The sequence below is a fragment of the Phoxinus phoxinus genome, assembly GCF_949152265.1.
Source record: "Phoxinus phoxinus genome assembly, chromosome: 14".
NCBI lineage: Eukaryota > Metazoa > Chordata > Actinopteri > Cypriniformes > Leuciscidae > Phoxinus > Phoxinus phoxinus.
In genome coordinates, this window is record NC_136889.1 from 21,794,542 (window position 1) to 21,819,307 (window position 24,766).

General features: G+C 41.4%; 1 protein-coding gene and 1 long non-coding RNA gene across 2 annotated transcripts in view; one reads left to right on the top strand and one right to left on the bottom strand.

Moving 5' to 3' along the window:
• The window catches only part of eys (eyes shut homolog), a 271,877-nt gene that overhangs the window by 245,435 nt on the left and 1,676 nt on the right, over positions 1-24,766 (bottom strand). The window contains exon 2 of the mRNA XM_079634848.1: positions 5,275-6,117. Coding sequence (XP_079490974.1) covers positions 5,275-6,031 — 757 coding nt within the window. The 5' untranslated portion in view covers positions 6,032-6,117. The remainder of the gene's footprint in view (positions 1-5,274; positions 6,118-24,766) is intronic.
• On the top strand, positions 2,747-17,307 carry LOC307010299. Its single transcript, XR_013800170.1, has 5 exons — positions 2,747-2,887; positions 5,862-6,008; positions 11,371-11,416; positions 11,549-11,581; positions 17,103-17,307. It is a non-coding gene; the product is annotated as an uncharacterized lncRNA (long non-coding RNA).

The window sequence follows — 24,766 nt, forward strand, 5'->3', positions numbered from 1 at the left end:
GTAAGCATCTTTCAGGTCGACACTTACAAACCAATCGTCTGCAGTCACAGACCGAAGAACATCGGCTGTGCGCAGCATTCGAAAAGGAAGGACCTTCAGGAACAAATTCAGAAGCCTCAAATCGAGAATTGGGCGGAAACCACCGTCCTTCTTCGGAACAAGAAAATATGTTGAATAGAACCCGTCTCTCTGAACGAGGGGATGAACTTTTTCTATGGCTCCCTTCTCTAACAGTGAACAAATTTCCAGAGAGAGAGCCACCGCGCGAACCGCGTCTCTGACAATCGTAGGAACAATTCTTGAAAATCTGGGAGGCCGACGTCGAAACTGTAGAGTATATCCCCTGCTCAGAGTCGCCAACACCCAGGGGTCTGCTGTGTTGGATCTCCAGTACTCCAGTTGATCTATTGAAAAGCGATCGACCGCCGGCCTGGCTGTCTCAGGCTTTATGTGTGCGATTTTTAGTGTTCGCGGGGGGACGCTGACGGGGTCCTCCTGGAAACTGTCGATGAGGTGGGCGAAAAACTCTCGCCTCTTCAGGAGCACGAGGTCTCTGAGGGGGCTGTGACTGAGGTGTAGCATGCCGGCGGAAACGTTGCTCCGATGTGGCATAGTGCTGTCGGGTCTGAACCGCTGGCATCCTAAAGGTAGGGTTGCGCTGCACCTGTGTCAGTTGACGAGTAGCTTCAGACAGCTTTATCCTCTTTTCCAACAGTTCCGGAACATTTGGACCAAAAAGATGCCCGGGAACGAATGGAAGTTCTCTCAAGGTTTTCTTACAGTCCTCCGGCAGTCGTGCTTGGGCAAGCCACACTTGGCGGCGGGCTGCCAGAAGCGTGGCTGTAAGACTACCCAGCTCGCGGGTCACATGGCCTGTTGCCAACAGAGCAGTTTGCAGAAACTGTGAAACAGAGGGATCCGCATTCGCAGGTTCCAGCGTACTGGTGGCAGCAAGAAGTAACTGGCAGATTGTGTTTTCTGCTCGAGTAATGTAGGCAACAGACTCGTATGCCTTTTTCAGCAAGGAATCCGTACGACCGCATTGCGCACTGGGACATCGCACATTCCCTCGCAGAGCCTCATCAGGAGACACCACCAAAGCTGCCACAGGCTGCTCTATTTCTGGAGCACGACCCACCCCGATAGAATCTGCTTCAGCCATAGATGCTAGCGTTCGAGCAATCTTAGAGCGCCGTTTAGGCGGACCAGAACCAGTGAGAGCATTTGAGAATTCAGCCACAAAATCCTTACATGGTGGCATGGCAAAAGAAGTTGCTGCTGTGTTCTGTCTGAAAAACACATTTGTTTGGGCAGATTGGACAGGTGACTCATCAAGTCCTAGACGAGCAACTGCCATTCGAAGCACATCCAAAGTATCATCGGAGGAGGACTGGGCTTGTCCAGACGACTGAACTGAACCCCCACTAGACCCCTCCGCTGCTGGGTAACCAGTGAAAACAGCCTGAGGTGATGGTTGTGCAGCAACATCCATAGTATCCCCATGATCGTGAAAAAAGGAATCTGAAGCACTTGTAGAAAGCACATCAAACTCTGAACGATGAGAAAAACCAGGGAAATCAAGAGACTCTTCCCCAGCTCCCTGATTCTGAACATTCTCATCCTCCTGTGTCAGCTTCACAGGTGTAGCAGATGAGACAGGCTGAAGCGAGTGAAGCAGACGTTTCAGCTCTGCCATCTCTGAAGAAAGCACCGACACCGTCATAGAAAGTGAACTTTTCTCAACACGTGAATGTTCATCACCTCGCGATTTGACTTTCTTAGATGGGGGGGGAGCACCAGCTGCCGCCGACGCTTTGCGCTTCCGAGTGCGTGAAGGGGCTGCATCCAACTGCCCAAGTTTCACTGTCGAATTAGGGTCTAACTCGGCAAGACGGAGCTGTCGTTCCGAAATAGGCAAAAGGCTGCAGTGCATGCACGGGTCCGTGAGAGCATCTCGCAGATGTTGAACACCCAAACACGACGGGCAGAAGTCATGACCGTCGTCAGGGAGAAGATGATTAGGGCACAGCTTACAAGTCAGTGGAAAACCAGTGGCGATCGAGCTGTGAGCCATAGTTACTCGTTAATAACACCTTCGGATAGCACCGTAAGGTTAAGTTGAGCGGGATGAAAAAATAATAAAAATAAATAAAACAATTACCTCGGGCAAACCGACAGGTAATACCAACAAATATCTCACGAAAAAGAAAAAATGTCTAAAATGGCCGGCGGATTGAACCGATGGACAAATAATGTAACATGGATTCGAGGAAAAAACAGTCTGAGTAACGTTAGATATGTCAACGGGAGACCGTTAACTCAGTCGCGGAAAACACAAGCCACCGGATAGCACCGAGAGGCACAGAGTGTTACCGACGAAGTAATGTTAATATGACTCACCAAGCGCTGTAAAATAAATCCAAATCCTTGAAATTGCGTAGACGCGCGCTGTCACAGCTTGTGAGGACGAATCTCGCTGCTCTTGTAAGCTGCACTTGACAGCGCGAATAATCACTCAAAAACAACCTATCTCAACCAGGCGAGAAAGCGAAAGAGGTAGAGTGCTGAGCTACTGTAGCCTATAACCTCCAGGGCTCAGCATACGTCACGCCACGTGACTTTGTTGGTATATTCTCTCGACCTATCTGGCTGGCGCTGCGATAATCCATAGTGTTTACACTGCCTCTGGCGGTCAGTAAGAATGAAACAGAACGTGCAATGACGTTCCAAATGCGCCATTTTTGAATCGAGCGGATGATTTGACAGCAACGCAAAAGCTTATAACTTGTATGGCTATTTTCTTTATTCAAAATCATATTGCACTGAAAGACATTTTGCCTTTCACGGAAGAAAGAAATGGAAACTGTGTTGAAACTGCATTAGATGAGTAAGTATAGCCTGCATAATTTAATTTCGAATTATATCTATCTACGTTAACTCTTATCTAACGTTGTCTATCTATCTATCTATCTATCTATCTATCTATCTATCTATCTATCTATCTATCTATCTATCTATCTATCTATCTATCTATCTATCTATCTATCTATCTATCTATCTATCTATCTATCTATCTATCTATCTATCTAGTGCTTTTTAAGAGGATCTTACTATGATCAAAGATTATATTATTGAATGAAGAGGCTGGGTCGTAAGTAAGTATGTTATGTGTGAAAAGGTTATAACAGTAAGTGGAAAATGGTAATGGAAAAACTAAATTACAACTGTTTTTGAATAAAGAAACATTGATTAGAGTAAGATACCCCACCCATCCTTATTTTTCTCTCTCTTGGCCATAAATTGATAGATGCCACAAAATATTAATTTCATCTCAACACATTTGTTAGATGCTCTTCTTAATTTTGCAATTTCATCTGGGTGTCAATACATTTTAGATTTAATCAGTTAAAACTGGTTAAATTATAAAATTTTGTGATCGGTTTGAACTCTCACCGTGCACCAGATGAATTTAACTTAAAAAATTACAAAATGTTGTCCACGGGAGTGAGATTGGGTATTGCTATTGTTAAATTAATAATTATTAATTAATTATTTTGTTTTCAAATGACAGAGTAAAATAAGAAATGAGACCCTTGGGGTAGATGGACCTGAGTGGCATGTTGTTGCTTTCTATATATAATATACAGGCCAGGGGTGCACACGTTTTTCTGTCTGGTTTGGTCTGGTGCTCACACAATGCTGCACACGGTGTATTATTTCACATTAGTTTTTAATAAAATTATTTTAAAAAGTGTGTTAATACTATTAGGGCTATATTTTAAAATAAAAAAATGAGTATTAAATAAAAATAAAATTACCGTATTTTATAGTACACTTAAAAATACAATGCTGATTTTCAATGTAAATTTAATGTAAGATTTTCAAACCTAAAATCAGCAAGCTTTTATTTGAGCAGGTTGCCAGGAAGTAACTATATGCGCTGAAACTGGCAGATTTATTATGCATTCAGTTCAAATGAAAATCATAGTTAGTTGATCTAAAACTGTGATTTTGCATTAACAGCTGTCAAAACCATGTTGGTACGCAAATGAGTGGTCTCAACTTATTTATCCAGCGCATTAATTATTTTGGTCCCACATGCGCACCTGCACACCACTTACTGTATGTGCACCCCTGTACATATATATACCATCTGTGATCAGTTTCAGTTCTCTGCTTTAATCTGACTCAGACCACTCTGGCCTAGTTGTGATAACATGGTACCCAGTGGTCTCTAGGGAACCCCTCCAGTGCTTCTCATAGAAGTATAATGAATTATTCAGCAGACATAAAAACAAACCACATTAGCTAGTTTGACAACATTACACCACCTTGAATACTCTACTCTCCTTGGTACTCACCAAGAGACCAACATTTGGATGCCAATTTTATTGACAAGCAAGACAGCGAAAAGAAAACTAAATGGGAGGAGGAAAACTATTAAATATCACACAATTATAGAATGCTTTCAGGTGGCACAAAAACATATGAGAATAATTAGGGATGATTAGGGAACTGAAGGGGGGGGGGGGGGGGGGGGGTCATTTTAAAAACGCCTATTCAAATAAATGGTCTGGTTTTGAAATAATTGCACAGTGCTAAATGTGGAGCGCTTGCAATTATGACAGATAAATAATAAATAAGTGTCTTCAAAGAAACTAGGCTATTCTCTGTAGGTGGGTGGACACCCATTAAACCTCCCCCATCCATTATGATTGAAAGGTCAGCATGGATTCATAATGGACTCTGCATTAAAGGAATGTTAAGCTCACATTAAGCTCAGCCGACAGTATTTTTCTGTGGCATAATTTTGATTACAACAAAATATAATTTCAACTTAAGTTGAAGGTTAAAATGGCAGGTTAAACTGCAGGGTTGTGCACCATTCTGAAATTCATTGAGAATGCCTTATACATTTCTGAATTTGATTTAAGGCACCAAACAGAATGCAGAGTTACAATTTGAATGTAAGGAAGTATTACAATTAATTGAAATTCATATAAATGTACATTTGCAAGAATGCAACTTGAAAAAAATGTCAAGACCATTTTAAATGTTGATTTGACAAAGCCTTGTTTGAATGATTTGGAAAAAAAAGATTGTACCGTAAGTGCATAACTGTAACTGCAAATTCTGTAATGCAATAAATGCTGCCAGTGGAGCTTAACTTGTATTGAGCCCGCATGGCTGCATATTTCTTTTAAGTTATGACAATTAAATTGACTAAACAACAGACACATGTTCACTTCTGCAGAGTAAACTAGAATTCCTCACCTGTGAACGGAGCGAGACAAAGACATTCGTAAGGTGGGAGATCTGTGTAGGCAGTTCTCTTGTTCACACAGGTGCCTCCGTTTAAACAGGGCGGTTCATAGCATCCGTCAATGTTCTCACAATAATGTCCTGAAAATTGTTTGTGGCACTGACAGCTAAACGAATCGTCCTTAAATGTAGCTTTGCATTCACCTTTACCCGAACACAGGCGAAGAAGAGGTGAGCTCTGGCATTGCTGAGGCTTTACCAGAAGTGCAATGCGTAGGCCAAGCCTACACAGATGACTACTGCCTCTATGAACGACCGTGAAGTAATTCATACCGGACGCCAGCCACTTCGATTCCACTTGCAAAGTACCATTAATACTGTTGGCGAACACCAACTGCTCCTTTCTTGGCTCTAAAATCAAGCAGTTTTCAAACTCCTCTTTGGACACATTGATTAGGTGGATGCCATATTGTTCCAGCGTTCTGTCAGCGGAAACAAACATCACATCTCCAAGTTGAAGGTCCAGTGGGCAAAGCTGAGGAAAGTGATATGGCCCAGTTGTCCACAAGTATCCATTTGTTTCTGTTTGTCTGTTCCAGCACTGGGTCAAGCTGCTGCAGGTGTTCTCCATGAGGGTCCACCTCACGCTGATGTTCTTTGGCTGAGTGTGCCATTCACGAGACGTGGCTCTGCGGCAGGTTGCCTGGCCATAGATGGTGCCATCTTTTACACAGCTGAGCAGGAAGGCAATGATAACTATGTTTCTCATGTTTGTCTTTCTTCAACCTTGACTGTTTCTTTATTTAGCCACTTGATGCTTTTTTCAGTCTGAAGTTTTTCTTGAAGTTTTGATGTCTGTAAGCAAATATGAACAATGGAGTAAAAAGGCATGTTGCAAAAACAGCATCTTAACAGCCTTTAATTAATTATATAAACAGAAATGTCTCTAAGAAACATATAGCATTTTCTAGCAAGATAACCCCCAAAAGACAGTTGTCATTTTTCATTCATTCACTCACTCGCATGTTTTTGAAGAATCATTATGATTTTGTCACAATATATGTCACAGTGTCTGGTGGTTCCCTGGGTTTAACATTAGAGGTCTCAGTTTTCACGGTGTCTAGGCATTTTCACTACATTTCCCATAATCCTGTCTGTCACTGATTGTTAATTTCCTTCAGCTGTTTCTCGTCACCTTGTTTGCACTTGTGTATATATACCCTGTCTGTTTCAGTGTTTGTCACGGAGTCCTTGTTAATGTCCCCACACTTCCGTTTCTGTTCCTGCCTGTTACTGTTCGTGTCTTGTGTTTTGGATTGCCTTATTGGACTTTCGACCCTTGCCTGGACTGACTGTGAGTACGGATTACCCTTTTTATATTAAATACTGCAATTGGATCTTCTCGCCTTGTGTGTGTTCGTGACAGAAGGACTCCGTCACACAAAAGGATCCAGCAGTATGTTTGCGAACTTCTCTTCCCCAGTCAACGAGCGGGAGAGGAGAGAGCGTTTTGAGGGAACCCGTCTGGTCATTTTTCGTGGGACCCGGGGAGGTCGCAGAGGAGTGGTTGGTCGAGAGGGAATCCAACACCACTCTCCACCATGGTCCCCCTTCGACTCTGGGCTGGTGAGGGACGGGTCGGAGCCACCGTCTTGCCGTCATAGACGGAGAGGGGGTAGGAGACGCAAGTCGGCCAGTCCGGAGACTGATCTCACCCCAGAGGTCGTCCCCGTGCAGCCCGCTGTCGTCCCAGAGGCCGTCCCGGTGCAGCACGCTGTCGTCCCGGAGGCCGTCCCGGTGCAGCACGCTGTCGTCCTGGAGGCCGTCCCGGTGCAGCACGCTGTCGTCCCGGAGGCCGTCCCCGTGCAGCACGCTGTCGTCCCGGAGGCCGTCCCCGTGCAGCACGCTGTCGTCCCGGAGGCCGTCCCCGTGCAGCACGCTGTCGTCCCGGAGGCCGTCCTCGTGCAGCACGCTGTCGTCCCGGAGGCCGTCCCCGTGCAGCACGCTGTTGTCCCGGAGGTCGTCCTGGAGCAGCCCAGCATCAGTCCTGCCACGACCAAGAAAGCTGTCTTCCTGTTCCACGCATTGGCAGTTCTGCATGCATGGAGGAAGCATGTCGGCCCGAAGGCCGTGCCCGAGCAGCCCACTGTCGTCCTGGAGCAGCCCACCATCAGTCCTGCCACGGCCAGGAGAGCTGTCTTTGGGTTTTACGCATTGGTGGTTCTGCACGCTTGGAGGAAGCACTTGAGTTCCGCCCAGCCAGAGACTTTTCACGTTACGTCTGCCAAGCCAGAGACTGTTCCTGAGCCTGTGTCTTCGGACAAGATGGCCGCCACAGAGACTGTTCACGTCACGTCTGCCGAACCTGTGTCTTCAGACAAGATGGCCACCGTCGAGCCGCTGGTGTCTGTTCCTGAGCCGCTGGTGTCTGTTCCTGAGCCGCTGGTGTCTGTTCCTGAGCCGCTGGTGTCTGTTCCAGTTCCTGAGCCGGTGGTGTCTGTTGCAGTTCCTGAGCCGGTGGTGTCTGTTGCAGTTCCTGAGCCGGTGGTGTCTGTTGCAGTTCCTGAGCCGGTGGTGTCTGTTGCAGTTCCTGAGCCGGTGGCGTCGGTTGCAGTTCCTGAGCCGGTGGTGTCTGTTGCAGTTCCTGAGCCGGTGGTGTCTGTTGCAGTTCCTGAGCCGGTGGTGTCTGTTGCAGTTCCTGAGCCGGTGGTGTCTGTTGCAGTTCCTGAGCCGGTGGTGTCTGTTGCAGTTCCTGAGCCGGTGGTGTCTGTTGCAGTTCCTGAGCCGGTGGTGTCTGTTGCAGTTCCTGAGCCGGTGGTGTCGGTTGCAGTTCCTGAGCCGGTGGCGTCTGTTGCAGTTCCTGAGCCGGTGGCGTCTGTTGCAGTTCCTGAGCCGGTGGCGTCTGTTGCATTTCCTGAGCCGGTGGTGTCTGTGCCTGTTCCCGAGCCAGGGTCTGTCCCTGTCCCGCCTTGGTCTTCACCGCCATGGCCGCCCGAGTGGTCGTATTCACCCTGGTCGTCTCCGCCGTGGCCGCCCGAGGGGTCTTCACCGCCGTGGCCGCCCGAGGGGTCTTCACCGCCGTGGCCGCCCGAGGGGTCTTCACCGCCGTGGCCGCCCGAGGGGTCTTCACCGCCGTGGCCGCCCGAGGGGTCTTCACCGCCGTGGCCGCCCGAGGGGTCTTCACCGCCCTGGCCGCCCGAGGGGTCTTCACCGCCCTGGCCGCCCGAGGGACTGTCTGCTTCGCCCTGGCCGCCCGAGGGACTGTCTGCTTCGCCCTGGCCGCCCGAGGGACTGTCTGCTTCGCCCTGGCCGCCCGAGGGACTGTCTGCTTCGCCCTGGCCGCCCGAGGGACTGTCTGCTTCGCCCTGGCCGCCCGAGGGACTGTCTGCTTCGCCCTGGCCGCCCGAGGGACTGTCTGCTTCGCCCTGGCCGCCGCTTAAGCCGTTCCCCCTTGTTCCTGTTCCCCTCCATGGACCTGGCCCCCCATCCCACCCCCTGATCCTCCGCCTTTCCACCTCCCGCCTGGACTCTTGTTTTGTTTGTTTCTTGTGGTCTTGGAGCGTCTGGTAGCCGCTCCGTAGAGGGGAGGTTATGTCACAGTGTCTGGTGGTTCCCTGGGTTTAACATTAGAGGTCTCAGTTTTCACGGTGTCTAGGCATTTTCACTACATTTCCCATAATCCTGTCTGTCACTGATTGTTAATTTCCTTCAGCTGTTTCTCGTCACCTTGTTTGCACTTGTGTATATATACCCTGTCTGTTTCAGTGTTTGTCACGGAGTCCTTGTTAATGTCCCCACACTTCCGTTTCTGTTCCTGCCTGTTACTGTTCGTGTCTTGTGTTTTGGATTGCCTTATTGGACTTTCGACCCTTGCCTGGACTGACTGTGAGTACGGATTACCCTTTTTATATTAAATACTGCAATTGGATCTTCTCGCCTTGTGTGTGTTCGTGACAATATAATCACCATTAGGGCTGGGTGTTGATACAGATCTTTTTATTCTAATCAAATTCTGATACATACGGGATCTAAAACCTTTTGAGCTTGTCCACTTTGTTTGGACCACTTCCAGAGGTAGTCAAAAACGCATTTGACTGGATTGCTTTCATAAACGCATTCGAACAGCCGCAAAAGTCCGCCTACTGACCTCACGTGTAAACATTATGGGAAGCGCAGTTCAGTTGTAGTTCTGGCGCCTCTGTCCGTCCAAACATATTGTACAACACAAAATACATTCAAATCATTTAGCAACACAGCGGTAGAGTTACTCTCACCTGACACTGCAGTTTATTGCAATCACAAAGTTTATTATTTGCATGTGTTTTAAAAACCTTGCCATTTAAACATTTTATTCGCATGCTTTTCTGACACAAGCTTTTCTGGGCGCATACACTTGAAGCGCGCACACACTAAAAGCCTGTCAAACATTGAGTGAGTACTAAAGTAAGTTTTCTTTCACGTTTTATAGCGTTTAAACTGTCAGATACAGACAATGTTTACATAAACAGTCTGTTATGTCTTCAGTGAACATTTTTTGTAAAAAACGGATGTGCGTTTGTATATTAGATCCGTGCATTCGTTCTTAAAGTGACAGCAGCCTAATAAAAATGCTGTTGTCTGTGTGATTAATGTTAATCAAATAACAAAAGACCACTCACTGCTCTTTGCTGAATAACTTTAGTAGGCCTAGTTTTAATAGGAATCAATGTATATTTAATTTATTCAGTGAAGTCTATGTAGTGTTTTTTTCTCTCTTACATTTGCTTAATATCTTATTTAAATGCTACTGTTAAATATACCTGCTTTAGCTGAAAAAAAATAAAGCACTGTTTTTCATTTTTATTTTTTTGTATCTGTCCTATTATGTGAAGTGAAATAAAATAAAGTGCAATAAGATGTATCTTCACCCATGCCTTCTTTGGCCTAAATGGTCTGTCATTCTTTTTCTTTTCTTTTATATTTTGTTACCTTCTAAGGCTACATTTTTTAAAACAATTAAATTAGTTTGGCTGTACTGCACAGTGACTTGCAAAATAGTCTTATAAACCAGCAAGAAAACAATAATGGAGATAAAATCGTGATATAATATTTTTGCCATATTATGCCCCACCCCTACTTGAACAGTATGTTTTTGCATGAAGAGCTGTGCAGATTTACTCCGGTTGTTAAGTCTTATGTCACCGTTTGCCCAAAGATCCCAAAAGCAAACAACAAACGGTGCTAATATACACTCATGGTGTGCTGTAGCACTACCGAAAAATCACCTTTATATCTATACCAAAATCTCAGCTGGCCAGACAATGATTCATTCTAAAACACATAATTCACATTCAATACAGACTGCAAAATCACATTAACAACTCAGGTGAAATATGATTCAGTCATAAGATTCAGAAAGCATTATAGCTAACTTGTACATTAAAACACTATTAGGATTAAAAATGAACAATAGGATCCACATGTGCGGTGAAGTGCAACAGAAATGCAGTCACATTAGGATGAGAACAGGGTCGAAAAACACTGTTACTATGAACTGTTGTTGTATGGACAAGAGCTTTGGAACAATTCTTAAAAAACAATTATTCTATTTCTATAGCTCATGTGGAGGAATAAAAAGCATCTGCAATAGTTGTGAAACTGATAAATAAGGAACTCATGCATAGAATACAAAATGAGAAAACCTCCAGTGAGTATGACATACATTGAGTGGCTCAAGATTTAAATGTAGTTTCAGGGCTCCTTCACAACCCCGCAGAACCATGGATTTCTCCTACAGCTTGGCATCGTTCTGCCCCCAGGGAATCAACTTCAGTAAAATGGCCAGCTCTCTGCTCTACCTGCCTACATGAGGCTAGTCAAACTAATGAGCAGTCACATTTGACTCTCCTTTCCTGTGTGCTCTCAATCTTGGACTGCTTGCCTGCAAGAATCATTGCCCTCAAATCTCTCACCACGAGTGGCAAGGAGGGCAGTAACAGGCTGCTCCAATTGTCATAGTCACCTGAGGTTTTTGTCAGGTGTGTTACACCCAATTTTTGCTAGTTGTGGAGACTGAAATTGAATTGCATTTGCCTTCACTTTGAAGTGATTTTTTTTTTTTTTTTACAGAAAAAAAGGATGTTGTATTTGACTGACAGCAATCGATTGTTAAAGGGTAATTCTGTCACCATTTACTCACCCTCAAGTCAAACACAAAAATATATTTTGAAGAACATTTGTAACCAGTTTTGGTGTCCATTGACTGCCATTGTATAATTTCTCAAATATCTTCTTTTATGTTCCCCAGAAAAAATTCATACAAGTTTGGAACAACATGAGGGTGAGTAAATGATGGCAGAATCTCTATTTTTCAGTAATCTATCTCTTTAACGTAACAATGAGCACTTGTGCTATAAATCAGATAGCCACCACTAAAGGCCCTTGATGGCTTTAATAGCCTCTTACCACAGGCAGACAATTTCCATTTTTATTTGATTGTAAGGTATCTACAGTCTATACCTTTAGTGGAATATAAATTGGTCTGAATTACAGTACGTCAATAGCAATGACCTTTCAAAAAAACATAAGACCACTTATCTAACTAACTATTACTGTAGGTATATATTGTATATATAATCATCATGGAACACTTATTTCTCAGCTGATGCTGCCTTATACATGCCTACATCTGACCACACCTTAACATTGGACAGTGTTTCCACAAATCCAAGTGTCTTGAAACTGGAGTGGTATGTTGTAAACTTGTGATAAACCCACTGCCTAATTGACCTGACAGGATATTCTAAATACATGTTGTGGAGTCAAAAAGTATGTTTACTCCTTTTTCAACATAAATGGGCATAGTGATACTAAAAGTTTGGACACTTTTGATGGTGAAATGTAATATGACTTTGAAATATTTCTTGGTCCCACTTTATATTAAGTGGCTTTAAGTACTATGTACTTACATTGAAAAATAAGTACAATGTACTTGTATGGGTAGGTATAAGGGTGGTTTAAGGTGTAAGGGACAGGTCAACAGTGTAATTAAATTATTTACCGCTGTAATTACAAGCAGGTATTTTTAAAATATAAGTACAATGTAAAAACATATATGTAGACAATAAGTCCATTGTATCAAATTATTAATTTCAATGTAAGTACATAGTAGTTAAAGCCACTTAATATAAAGTGGGACCTATTTCTTTCAACAAGAATGTCTTCATTTCAATTGTGCTCGGTGGGGGGAAAATAAGTACACACTACACATAATTTAGTACCTGCATTTGCCCCTTTGGCATGAATAACTTCCAAACTCATAAACCTCAGTAATGTTCCTTCTGATTGGCTCAGGCAGCTGTTTTGATCTTGGAATGATGGTACCATTCTGTATACCTCAATGCTGCTTAAGTTCAAACCAAACCAGTTTAATGAGGTTCTACAGTACTTACTGTATTTGCACCTTATTATTTTATCTAATTATCTAATTTTATACTGATAATAAATATATAATAAAGAATAAATATTCTAATACATATAGCAGTGTGCCCCATACCTTGTTGTTCTTTTTTTAATGCCGATTAATATCGCAACTGTGAACCATGAGTTGCTACTTGTTATTGCTTGTGACATGTGCTATTAGGAGGAGGGATATTCTCATTCAAGAGAGTCTGATTGGGGGAAAGAAAGGAAACACGCCCTTTAGTGCAAGATGAGTCATCCTTATTTTTGGTCCAATTTGGAGTACTTTAGCATATAAAAGGTTTCAACTCTAACAAACAGAATAAAAGCGGCAAAAACCTGTTGATGTTTTCATCTACTTGTTTTGTTACTTACACGTTCATATCTCACATCTGACCACGTGTGATGTTAGCAAAGCTTGAGCTTCCCTAGGGTAAAAACAGCAAGTGACAGTACTAAATAAAATATTCCTTTTCCGTCTCACACTCTTTCTGCAACCTGATCCCTCCATGTCATCCACAAAAAGGAGTTAAATCAGACGAGTCTCCCCACTCCCTCAGGTCCTGCTCAAGCTTGTAAGGCAGATAAAAAAATAGTGATATGTAGATATCTATGCAGCTTCAAAACTCCCATGTCTTCATCTGTGAATGATGGCAAGAATAACCAATAGACAATGACTCATTTTCTTTGGATGTGATGTGAGACATTCTCACTGGATAAGCTGAATAAGGGAGGAGGGACTAAGACGTTTGTGATTGACAGTAAAATCCTGTTTCTAGAATGTAAACATTTGATGCTGTGCAAATATCGAGAACTCTTCTGACTGGCTGTGATTTGTGACTGATTATGTTGGTCAGACAAATCTGTCATGTCAAGCCTGGTTAGACTTGGAAATAATCCAGTCTGACAACCAGAAAGTGTTTAAACAGTTTCTATCTTAAGTTTGAACTGTATATTAGAATGCAACATTGGGATTGGGGTCCTGCGGCACCCAATGCAAATCTTGCGGGAACGGGTGGTTTTACCTTTGCTGCAGTCAAAAAATATAGGGTGGGTGTCAGGAACTCAGATAAATGGAGGACTCAATTGACCGTTCACAAAGACCCGCCCCCCTTAGTTACTGTCGCTATGTCCGACAAGCTACACCGCTCTCAAGCCACACCATGTTCTCACCACTGATCTATATAGAATGACATTATATAGATCAGTGGTTCTCACGCAGTGAAAAATACATTGCGGAGTAGAGAGGACACTTACAACGCGCAAACAGACAGGACAGACCAGGGCTGCATTTCCCAAAAGCATCGTAAGCCTAAGTTGATCGTAAAAACGATCGTACGACTGATCTTAATATTACGGTCTGTTTCCCAAAAGCATCGTAGCTTAAGTAGCACTTGAAAATCTTCTTAGAACTACGAGTGCTCTGGAGTAATCGTACATCCACAAGTGCATCGTAAGAAGACATATTTATGAGGTCACCTGCAGAACGACCGGCAGATTACACTTTTATCTAGATTTAACATAATGTTTTGATTGTACTTTATTTTACTCGTTTTTTGTTTACATGAATTTATTAATGAAATAATTAAAAAGGGAAGAAAAAGATAGAAATACACACCTAAATTAAATGAATTAACAAAAAAATATATAAAAGAAGTAATGTGGAAAATATGCTTCAAAGACTGTGCAATATAGGGATGAATTAAAAAAAAATATGTCAATGACGTGCACGAAAACCAGCCATGTATTGGCGATTTCTTGGTTAGCCATCATGTGGTCCCATGCCATCTTAGTCGTCGTCCTCCTCTTCCACCTCCTCCACCTCTTCATCTTCCTCACTGTTAAGTAAGGGCACTCTTTAATGTAATCTTTTTGAAAGGTATCTATTTTTTTTTTTCAGCCATTTTGTCAGTGCCTCCGCCTGTAGGTGCTTTATATAGACTTGTCTTGATTGCTAATCCACAACAGATGACGATTATTAGGTTAAACGTTCAGAATAGGAATCCAAATAAGGTTATATTTCAGCACTTCGCAAATGGACAGTGACTCTTAAGTAGCACGTAAAACGCGTTCTTGCGTTAACTCATGTTAAGTGCATTTTTGGGAAACGTGCGTGGAATTGCCGCGAGCGTTCGTAACCTTGCACGTAGAGCGCTCTTAAGAGCTAAAATACATCGTTATCGGGAAACCCGGCCCAGGTTACTTTTCGGTTACTTTTTATATTAAACATATTAAACAAAGTCTCACCTTTAAAATTTGGTAATTTTTTAAAAGAAATTTAAACAATAAATGCCGTTTTGTGGCTCTTTAATGTGCCTGACAGATCGCTGTAGAGCACCAGTTAAAGCTGCTCGTGAACCGATAATCTCTTCCTTCTAGTTTATTTATAGCATCAAATAAACATGAATGAACATAAGAAGGAATGTTGTTTTAACCGCGGAAAGGCGTCAGTACACTACAGTACAAGTTCAAATCTTTCCATGTTAATCTACTAACTCTCCTGACTGCTTTGTTGGACAAAATGGCGGATGGCGAAGTATGATTGGTCAAATCACCTGTCAATCAAGCTCCCTGCGAAGAGTCAATTACAGTGATAAAACGAGAGTAAAGTTTATTAGAAAACTTTGTGACAGTGAAAATAGTTGACTCTCTGTGTGGTGGCTCCCATGTGCTCTGCACACACATCAGCGGACAAAAGTAAAGGAGACCACCGAGAGGAAACAAACACAGGACGACCAACTGAATGTCCAGCAAGTGAGAACAGTCTTGCTACAAACTCCTCGTATGTAACACATTCACAAGCAGAAGTAATATAAGCAAACAAACATGAATGAGGGAAAGGAACATGCAACATAAATAGTGATCAACTGTCAACAAGGGGTAGACACAGCTGGGAATATATATGGTAAAGGGAATAAGTGACAGGTGTGGGAGATCAGCTTGGGATTGTGCACACAGGGCTGCAAGGCAACACTGGCTGCGTTTACACTTGCCATTAACATGCGACCTGTATCTGGATGTTGTCCACATATACATTGAAAAGACGAGTGTAAACACGCTTCTGATCGGAATGTTATCCGATCAGCGTGTCCTGGTTCGGAGGTAGTCGAGGACGCATTGTGTTCGGATCTCAGTGTAATGTAAACGCAATCCAGCCATCGTGTCTGCATTCACAGGTGGACGTCATATAAATCCCCGCCCAGTCTCCCCACGTGCTGTCAGAAAATAATGGCCAGAGTTTAGACAATAAATAACATTTATTTGAACCTTACAATAAACGTCAATATTTAAAACAGTTTATTTAGACTTACATGACACTGTGTGTGTGTCATTTTTCATTTTAATTGTGCAACATTATCTGAACGAGACGATCACCTGTACAATCACAGCTGTGAGGCATGAGATCTTAATGAAGAGCGTGCGCTGCTTTGCCAGAGGAATAATGAGAATAAACTTTTTAAAAAATTGTTTTAAAAGTTGAATGTTTTTATTGTTTCAGCATGTTTATTAATCTCCCATTTCTGTTAATATAGTCATTGCATGCTATAACCTTACCCAGATGATCGATGATGTGACTTAACCATGGTTATTTTTGTATGATCAACTCTGGAAATATTCCTTAATTTAAAAAACGTAATTTGATTTAAGGATGGAGATTGCACAGGAAACTAAAGTGAGTGAGTGAAAGCAATTGGGACATTGCTTAATTTTTATAATCTTTACTCTTATTGGTGTCGTGCTACAGACCTAATTTAAATATTAAGCAGGAAACAGAAATCCGATCGGTTATCCAGATACAGAGGCTACTTTATATGAACAAATGTACGGTGTCCTGATTGCCTAATGATCCGATCTGCTAGATCAGATCATGGTGATCGCATGTTAATGCCAAGTGTAAACGCAGCCACTGATACCCCAAATCTCGGGCTGCAGAAAAGGACAGGACCATAATAACTAACAACAGAGAAGAACCGGTGACACACCCTGACCCGTGACAGCCGGTCCGGGGATTGGGCTCAACAAACGAAGTTGAGAGGAAAATTAAAAGGGCATGAATGACATTAAACGGAGAGCTGGCAGCTTTGTCTGTGTTGTCTTTGTTTCATGTCTCTATGTTTGTGTTGTGCTTGAACGTATGGCTTTGTCTTTGTTTGTGAGTCCTCTTGTCTAGTTGAGTCCTCGTTTGCCTGTTGCCTGGTGAACAGTGTGTTCACCTGTTCCTTGTCTGAATGTGCTCGCCTGTTCTTCTTGTTCTCAGCTCCCTTTATGTGTTCTCTTGCCCTCATGTTTTGCCAGTTCGTTGTCATTGAGTGTGTGGTGCTACCTGTTACTTATTGCTCATGGTTCCAGTTGTGGATATTGCCTTGTCTTGTGTTTGTTGTGTTCCCTGTTTGTTCTAGCCCTGCAAGCTGGCTGCTTCCTCTCTCTACCAGGCAGCGAGGCCGGTGCAGTGACTGATCATGCCCTGTGAGTCCATCTACATGTGCTGTATTATCCTGTCTGGCTCTTGCTGCATCCATTGGCCTCGTGCTGCACATCTACCGCAGAACATCAGTGTGTTCACCTTGGGCTGATCTAAACTGCCACCCTCTCAGCTTGCCTGTCATTGTGCTTTGTTCCCTGCCTACTGTTTGGACTGTTATCACCTTCTCACCCACCATCTCTCGTCTTGTCAACTGTCTTTCAATAAACCCCTTATCACTCATTTCTGAGCAAATGAGCAAATTCAAAACTTCATTTTGAGTATCCCTGCATCCATAGATACAGTGTTCTCCATTCATTGTAACTAATAACAAATCGATTGAGATTCGGAAACCTCTCTTATTGGTGGATCTCACATTGGGTCCCATTGGATCGTAATACACACAATTTCATTGCTATATTTAGCATATACAGCATAACAACCTTACAGAAAAGCTTGTGTTTTCTGTTTTTTCTGTTTGTTTGTTTTTGTATTTTGATAAATTGCATTTTTAAAAAATTAACTGCAAAATATAACACTCATGGAAATATTTTTTTCAGGTAGATATTGTACAGCATATGCAGTCCGTGTGTTTCTCGAGTAATGTAATAAGCATGTTAAAATGTTTTAAGGGGCATTTGCTGCGTTTGTGAGTTTTATTTTCTATTTTTTATTTAATTTGTTTCATATTTTTTAAGTAATAAATTAAATAGTGTGCCTTGTTAGGTTACCAAGGTTTAACTTGTTGTTAGGTGTGTGTTGTTTTGTTACGCATACATTTAAATGTTTTTTGCTTTGTTAGTTGTGATGTTTTGTTTTAAAAGTTGGAGTTTTATAAGGCTAATGAAAAAATTGCAAATATTTTTTCTCATGTGTGGTGCTTTACTTTAGCATTACATTATGGTCAGATCACTTAAACACAATGTTTTATGTCTGTTATTCTAAAAGTTGAATGTTTGTGTACATTTTTCACAATTTCTACAAACTGTGAATTTTTGCGGCATTCAGAAAACAGTCCCATGCATGGCTCTACTGTACATCCATTGGTCTATCATTTAAAATCTTTGTGAAAAACTTGGTAACGCTTTAGATTACAGCCCGGAAAGTACTGCATAATTAAAGCGATTTCACAGTGTAACTTCCGGTAATTATAGTGTACCTATAATGTACTTACATGTAAGTATACGGGAACAATATGTAAAGTTTGGGGAATAAAGGGGTAACAACCAGGAGAATTAAACCATTATTTAAGTATTATAGGACTAAGGGGTACCTATTATTATTATTATCAGGGTGCGATTTGTGAAAAAAACAGAGGGGGGGATGTTTTGAAACATTTTTATTCATAAAAATAAATCATGAGAACATGAACTTGTTGTAAAACTTGTTTACAATTGTAAAATCTTTTTTCTTATTAACTGAAGTAGCCTAACGCAATATCTTTACTCTAAAAGCTTATCTTTCCCCACACATATGAACTGTGATCATGCAATAACGTTAACTTTACATCGCGATGCTGAGCTACAGTGAAATGATAGAAAAGACATTGGGCCCTATTTTAACGATCTGAAACGCAAGTGTCAAAGTGCAAAGCGCAAGTAACTTTGTGGGCGGATCCCGGCGCTGTTGCTATTTTCCCGGCGGATAAATGACTGTTGCGCCCGACGCAAATCTAAAAGGGGTTGGTCTGAAGTAGCTTCATTATTCATAGGTGTGGTTTGGGCGTAACGTGAAATAAACCAATCAGAGCGTCCTCTCACATTCCCTTTAAGAGCAGACGCGCTTGTTCCATGGCGGATTGCTATTATAACGGCGGATTTGCCAGGCGCACGCAGGAGCGATTCACAGCCGAGGAAACCGACGTTCTCGTCAGGGCCGTAAAACACAGAGAAGTGACATTGGGGATGATGGGAGAAACCCACCCAAATTATCTTCGGTTAAACAGGCATATAATTTGGGTAGTAAATGTGTAGCCTAATCTAGATTTTTTTATTTTTTTATCTAGATAGATCTTTTTCACATCTTCACGGACACAACAATGATTTCCCTCGTGTGTTAATATTTTTCCTTGTTATAATGTATGATTTTCAAAAATGAAAACTGCTGCATCTGTTTAGGCTATATTAGAGAATCAAAGTGGATGCGGGTTAACATTATGGCCAAGCACGCGCCCTTAAAATACCATATCACTAACGCGCAACGCGCCACTGTCTTTAGACTGTTTTTTTCCTGGTTAATGGCGCAATTGCTTTCTAAAACTGGAAAATAGCACCATGGAAGTTTTGCGCCGGAACACGCCTTCTCTTTGCGCTGAACCGCCCCCGCGAGCGCAAGTTCATTTCCTAATTTACCGACGTGCGTCTGTGGAGGGAAAAGTCCGCTGTGCGCGGGTGCAAAATAGGAATGATACATGCGTCGGTGTTCAAAGTCAATTGCGCTGGGTGCAAGATAGGGCCCATTATCTGTGATAGCAATTCACATGCTACACCGCGCCGCAGGACCTTCTAGACGCGCATAAACGCGTCTTTACATTGACTTAACATTGAAATCACTCGCGCCAGACGCTCAAGAGTGAGTGAGTAATAATTTTAAAATAAAATTGACTTTAATCAAACCACGGATCCGTGATAAGTTTTGTGATCCGTCTCGCCACTATGTAGTAGGCCAGCACTATGATCACTTTGAGGGGAGGATAAATTTATCCCCACCGGGGATAAAAATAATTAAGCAGAGGCAGGGATATATTGACCAGGAAGGGGGAAATCCCACGCATCCCCCCCGGCAAATCGCACCCTGATTATTATAGAGGTACTACTATGATACAACAATCTTACATTTGGTACCAATTTAGCAAGAACATACTTGTACCTTTTTATAATAATGGTGTACCAATACATATAGCCTTTTTAAAAATGACAGGGTACATATCTCTCTCCAAATGTAGCTGGTGTGTGGTGAGCGCACTGGCGCCGTTGTACTGTGGCTGCCGTCGCATAATCCCAGTGAATGCTGCACACTGATGGTGGTTGAGGAGAGACCCCTGATACTGTATGATTGTAAAGCGCTTTGGGTGTACAGTAGTATATATGAAAGTGCTATATAAATGCCTCATTATATGCTATTCTATTCTTGTTCCATGTAGTTACAGGGTAAGTGTGACATTGTGGGCCGTAAATTAAAGTGGAGCTTATTTCCCTCTTGTTCCATGTAGTTACAGGGTAAGTACAATAAAAATACATACCCACAATCTTATATCACTAACTCTGAAACCTTTATTTGAAAAACAACTTAATTCAAAACAGATTTACAAAACTTCTTTTTCGTTTAAAACTGCTTTCTTTTAAATCAACAATTCAATTCAAATGCTTAAGTCTTGACAGAAAGTAACACGTTTTGTCCCCCCTTTTTCCTCTTGCTTGGCTTCTTCCTTTTGTTCCTCTTCTTTTTCTTTCTTTCCTCTGAAGAAATCATGTCTTTTGCTATTCTGTATTCTGTATTAAAAGAAAACGCCGTACACCCAGAAATATGTCCTCACCATTTACTCATCTTTTACCCTCATGCCATCCAAGATGTATTGGACTTTCATTCTTATATTAACACAAATGAAGGTTTTTAGAAAAATAAAAAAGACATCTCTGGGAATACATATAATACAAGCTCATGTGTTCCTAAAAGTTGGAGCATTAAACAGCAAATACTGCAATAACTGTAGTAATCCATATGACCCCAATGGGTGGATCAATGTCTTCTGAAGTGAAACGATAAGTGTTTGTAAGAAAAATTACAATATTGTAAACTTTTTACACTGTATACTATTGCTTCAGACCAACATAAGTTGTTTTTCAAATAAAGGTTTCTGAGTCAGTGATATTAGATATGTATTTTTATTGTACTTACCCTGTAACTATATGAAACAAGAGGGTAACAAGCACCACTTTAATTTACGGCCCGCACTGTCACACTCAGTGCTTAATTTGTTAAGTGGGAGGTCCCGGAGCACATGGATCAGGGGTTCCGGCGACTCAAAAGGCGGGTTGGAGGGAAAGGATAAAAAAATTATAATAATTACACTGGCTAGTGCTTCTCAAATTTTTTTTTCAATAATGTAGCCTACCCCCCAATGTTTTTTTTTGTTTGTTTTTTTTCAGCCAAGTACCCCCTGACCGACCCCAATCATTTGAGATAGAAATAACTGATGTGCCATCATTATGAGATTTATTAAACAAATGAAAAACATTTGCAATAATAAACATTTGCAATAAACATTTGCAATAATAAACAATGTATCATTACCGATAACTGATCGTGCAGTTTAATTACCCCTTGACTGGCCCCAAACATCTTTGATAAAAGAAACAGGCAGTGTGTATATATATATATGCTGTGTATTACATTTTAGCTCAAAAACAATTGTAATAAAAGATAGGATCATAAGATACGCAATATATCGGGAAACATGGTTTTTACCACTTAAGTTTAGTTTTGTAAATCGTCAGACATGATTTTTACCACTTCATTAAGTTTTGCTTTGAAGAAAGCCTTTCTTTAAAGTGAATTTCGTTTTGTATAAATTGTATCTTAATTTTGATAAATGTTTCATCAACCAAATGCATATTTAATTAATAAAAAGCAAATATAGCAGATAATAACCGTGACATGGAGGCGCCGGCGCGCCATGTTCACTTGCATTGCATTGTTAACTGTAGCGCATCTCCTCATAAATGAATGAAACTCAGTGTAGGCCTATGCCTCGCGGCTCGCATCAGCAGAGCATTGCATCGTAGAGCATAGATCGCAAAACAATCAGCGGATGGCGGGCGGGTGCAGCTTTGAAAATTTAATGTCAAAAAACGTTGGTGCGGATGATGAGTTTTGTGATGCGGTTGCGGATGAAATAATACCCCATCCGCGCATCTCTATCGATAACAACATTGAACACTACAGTAATTTAATTTTTTTAATTTAGGCGATTCATTTTCCATAGTGACATAGGAGGTGCCGGATCCAATAAAAAAGGTTCCGGATCCAACGTCGGAGGTGCTGGAACATGGTCCGGCGTGTTCCGGCTCAAGTTAAGCCCTGGTCACACTTACCCTGTAACTACATGGAACAAGAGGGTAACCACTTACCCTAACTACATACAGTAGAACAAGAGTATATTTCCCAGTATTTTAAAAAAAATCGCAGTAGTTTTAGCTTAACTTGCCTTGAATCATGTAAGCCCGAACTTAAACATCTGCCCTTTTTCCATAAAAAAAAAACTATAAATGCATAGATATGTACTCTGTAATTTAAAAAAAAGCCTACACAGTATGTATTGGTACACCATTATTACAAAAAGGTACAGGTATGTTCTCGCTAAATTGCTTCCAAATGTAAGATTGTTTTATCATAATAGTAGAATAAGTCCCCTTCAGTTTTATAATACTTACAGTATGAATAATTGTTTAATTTTCCAGCTTGTTACCCCTTTATTCCCCAAAATGTACATATTGTTCTCTTATACTTACATGTAAGTACTTTATAGGTACACTATAATTACCGAACGTTACGCTGTAAATTCATCTTAATTATGCAGTATTTCCGGGCTGTAATCTAAAGCGTTACCAAAAACTTTGCTTTAAAAGTGTGTTTGTGCTAGCCCCCTATTTAAATCGATGCCACTTGACATTTTGTCATCTGAGAGAAGCTAAAGTGTCTAAGTTCTCCCTGTAGCCACTGTATTGTCTGTATCCCGACAGTAGCAGAGACAGTTATATCTTTCGAACCAGATTCATCAGATTTAAATAAAAATTGACACAAGCTTAGCATTGATTCTTCAATGAGTGGATCTGCATGTCCAAACCCCCTTTTTATATCAGTCGAGGAACTCTGTCCCCTCGACAGAGAAGTGATATCTATCCCAGAGCTGCGTGATCAAAGCGTGTAGATGGAAGGCTGACAGATATAAAGAACTGAGAGTCTTCCTGTGCGTGGAGCCAGAGGCAAGACTGCACTATCACCACGTCGTCTACTGGCAGATGGATGCCACAGGGACAAGAGAAAGCTCAGATTCAGCAGTTCAAAGCCAAGACACCCTGAAAACAGCTTGAACACTGATGGGAGAAATGATGACATTATGCTCCAACTCAACAAAGGCAAGTGGAATGAGGCAACACACTGAAGCAAGACTATATGAAGTAATGGACACTGAAAGAAATCGGTCAACTTCCGATTTCAAATCATGTTCCTTCGAGCTTTGGCATTTCAAAGTGTATCAGAAATTAACAGCCACTGCTGTGTAATGTAATTATGCAAATACCTAATTTTCTCCAAAAGTATGTGACTTTAATTAGAGCAAAGGGTCTCTCGCCGAAGAGCGGACATGCTGGTTGGACACATCCCTAATCTGTTTGGACAGATATTATCTCACTGTACAGAAAGCATATTTTTCTATGGAGCTTGGAATAGTCACTCTGGAAGTGGGGCTGTTAATCATAGCGCAATCAGAAGCTAATTATTTCTGCTCCGAAGGATAAAGGAGACCTGAAAAAAGGGCACTTCTGTGCCAAAAGAGTGAAGTGTTGCTTTACACTGAGAGGCTAAATGCAAAAGCAAAGTTGATTTTTTTTTTTTTTGGCTCCAAAGTATTAAAAATAACCTGATTGATTGAGGCATGAGGGTTAAGGGTGGGCTAACAAGAGCTACAAAGAGGCATAATAGTCTCACACAAACACCGGCTGCCAGAGTGGCCAATGATTCAGCATTCAGCCTGGATAACAAGTAAGCTGCTCATGTACAACACAGACAATAATCAATATATGCATCTTAACCATCTTCAGTGACCCTCATAACCTGCTATGAGACCATTTAGTTACGAAAGAGCTCGGCCATAAACAGTTAATCACACCACAATGTTACGAAAGACAACTAGGTTTGTAATGACTAGCTGTACCTTTAAAATATGCAGCATATTAGTGGATACTGTATGTAGGATGCAAATTTAAAAAAGTAAAGGAATAAATAGAACATTTCAGACAGGACAGCTTTTAAGGTAGCCTATATACAAAAACTTGCTAGCACTTCAGGTTATACTTATTTAGTGTTTTATTTGATTAAAATGTATTTTGTATTTATTTATTTCTACTTGACTGAATCTAAATGAAACCTTGTTTCTGTCTCAGAATAAAAAATAAAAGGTAATTGTGAATTTTCTTTTTGTAATTGATATTTTTGTATGTCACAATGTGACTATTAAAGCTTTATATATTGCATATGTGACTTTTCCCCCATAAATGCAACCTCATGTCTCGCACTGAATCTAACCTTATTTCTTATTTTTAACTTTAACTCGCCCTTGCCTGTTTTTTGTTTTGTTTTGTTTTTTACTCTGAGGTGCATAGGCCTTTTTTTCTAACTCTTGACGTGTATATTTGGTTTCACCTCTGAAATTTCTGCATTTCACCTCTTGTCTTGTTTACTAATCTAAGCTTCTTACTAAATCTAGCATTGAATACTATGAATATTGTTGATTTTATAAGAGATTGCTTGTGATGTTTCTCATTTATACTGTGATCCAAGTGGCTTTGGATAAAAGCCTCTGCTAAATGAATAAATGTAAAT